At 50.4% G+C, this 1,962-nt stretch overlaps 1 protein-coding gene across 1 annotated transcript; it reads right to left on the minus strand.

The window, feature by feature from the left end:
* Positions 1–300: 300 nt before the first annotated feature.
* LOC101294009 lies at positions 301–1,518 on the minus strand. The gene has a single exon (XM_004287986.1). The coding sequence runs from the start codon at positions 1,516–1,518 to the stop codon at positions 301–303; it is 1,218 nt and encodes a 405-aa protein (XP_004288034.1).
* Positions 1,519–1,962: the final 444 nt, after the last annotated feature.

Here is a 1,962-nt window from a genome sequence, read left to right on the forward strand (position 1 = left end):
GGCCTCCCAACCTTAATTAATGGACTTAATCAATGTTTTATGTACAACTAAAACCACGCTGGATCCACATAATTAAGCCAACAACATAATTACAAAGCCAAAAATATATAATTAAAAAAATTAAATTCATTTATTTATATATATATTCCTTGTAAATTTGAACTTGTTTTTACTTATACGCTTTGTTTTTCACAGTACACAGACGCGTCTACCCACGTATTTATATTTCTTTTCTCCACCCGAAAACCCGAAACCCGAGGTCCGGATATTTCAAAAATAAATTAAAAATAAAAATTAGTTTTACCGGGAAACCGACTCGGCCAGTTTCCCGATTCTTTCCACGAGCTCCGGGGACAGCTTCTTCGCCGGTTTCTTCTCCTTCTCCGCGCGAAAATTGAATCCCAATGCGTCCGAAACTTCCTCGGAGCTCCACCCGGCCATTCGGAGCGAGTCCGAGAACCGGTCCGCCTTGAGCAGAAGAGCGTCCAACACGGCTTGGTTGTCTAACATGACCATCTCGCCTTCGAAAAACCCGGACGCGGAAACCGAGACGATATCGGATATATCGGAGTCGGACCACCCGCCCAGTTTCAAAGCGGATCCTATCTGATCAATGTACTCGTCGACCCATTTCGGCGACTCCGACCTGGGCAAGTCGAATAGTCTGTCCGGCGAAGAGCATGCGGAGGATGATGAGTTTGAGTTTCTCCGGCGACGGTCCACGGCGGCGTCGCTCCAGAACTCGACCCATCTCGGGGTTCTGGCAGCTCCGGACCCGAGACCCGTGTCGAGGCTCCGGCGCGAGAAGTTCGCGGACGACCCGGCGGATTTTTCGCTGACGGAGCGTTGCTTTTTGAGGATGCACGGGTCGGAGTCGGATTTACGGAAAACCGACTCGCGCTCGAAGAAGTCGGAGAGATCCGACCCGCAGCAGAAGATCCGATTCTCGTCGACGAAGAAGACTGGGTTGCCGGCGAGGCAAGGATTGCAAGGAATGTAGCAATGGTTGAAGATGGGGATCAAAAGCGGCGCTCTTTTCAAGGCGGTTCGGGCGACCCGGAGAGCCTTTTCCGGGTCGGACGGTCTCGGACCCCAGGACTTGGACCAGAGGGTATTCCGGGCAATTTGGAACGAAATCGCGGCGATCGGGAGGTCGAGGGAGGCCTTGAGGTGGAGGCGAGCGCCGGATGCGCGCCAATCGGGGAAGCCGGGGCCGACGGGGAGGCCGGCGGAGAGGACGGCTTTGAGGTCGGGAGGGAATGCGAAGCCGAACTCGGCCTCGGCGCGGGCGAATTCGGGTTCGGATAGACCCGGCTGGACTTGGATACCCGAGTTTTTAAGATGAGTGATTAGATTTTCCGCCAGAGAGGAATATGAGAGGAGGCCGTTGCGTACGGGGAGGGAGGATTTGGTGGTGGAGGGGGTAGATGGGGCGGCGGCGGCACGGGCGGAGAGGCGGCGTAGGCCGGCGACGTGGGCCGGGTTGAGGCCGGTCATTCTCCGATCGACGTCGACCATTGTGTGGGAGTGAAGTGGAAAATGGGAAAAGTGTGAGTGGAGGTTTTTTTGGTGTGAGGAAAGAGAAAAGGAAATAAGCTGAGCAGAGGTGAGTGTGGTATATATAGGCACGCTCTTGAGTGGGGTCCCACTCAGATTTTGGTCTTGTTTTTTTAATAGTTGTTTTAGTTTTTCTTTGATTTTAATTTAATTTTTTCAGGTACTAGCTACCTTTGCCTAGTGGTGGTTTTTTCTGGTTAATTACCAGCGGGTTTTGTGATTAGGACTAACTCTGTTTAACATTGATGGGAATTTAATTTCATATAGATATTTTATGTTTTTACTATATGTAAAAAGGGAGGGAAGATATCATTTTTTTGAGACCCCGGTCTATCCGGGTGCCTCAGGGAAGGGAATATATCATTTTTTTCTATAATGAATTGTAGGTATGATTAGACTAGTAAA

Source organism: Fragaria vesca, linkage group LG1 (genome assembly GCF_000184155.1).
Source record: "Fragaria vesca subsp. vesca linkage group LG1, FraVesHawaii_1.0, whole genome shotgun sequence".
Taxonomy (NCBI): domain Eukaryota; kingdom Viridiplantae; phylum Streptophyta; class Magnoliopsida; order Rosales; family Rosaceae; genus Fragaria; species Fragaria vesca.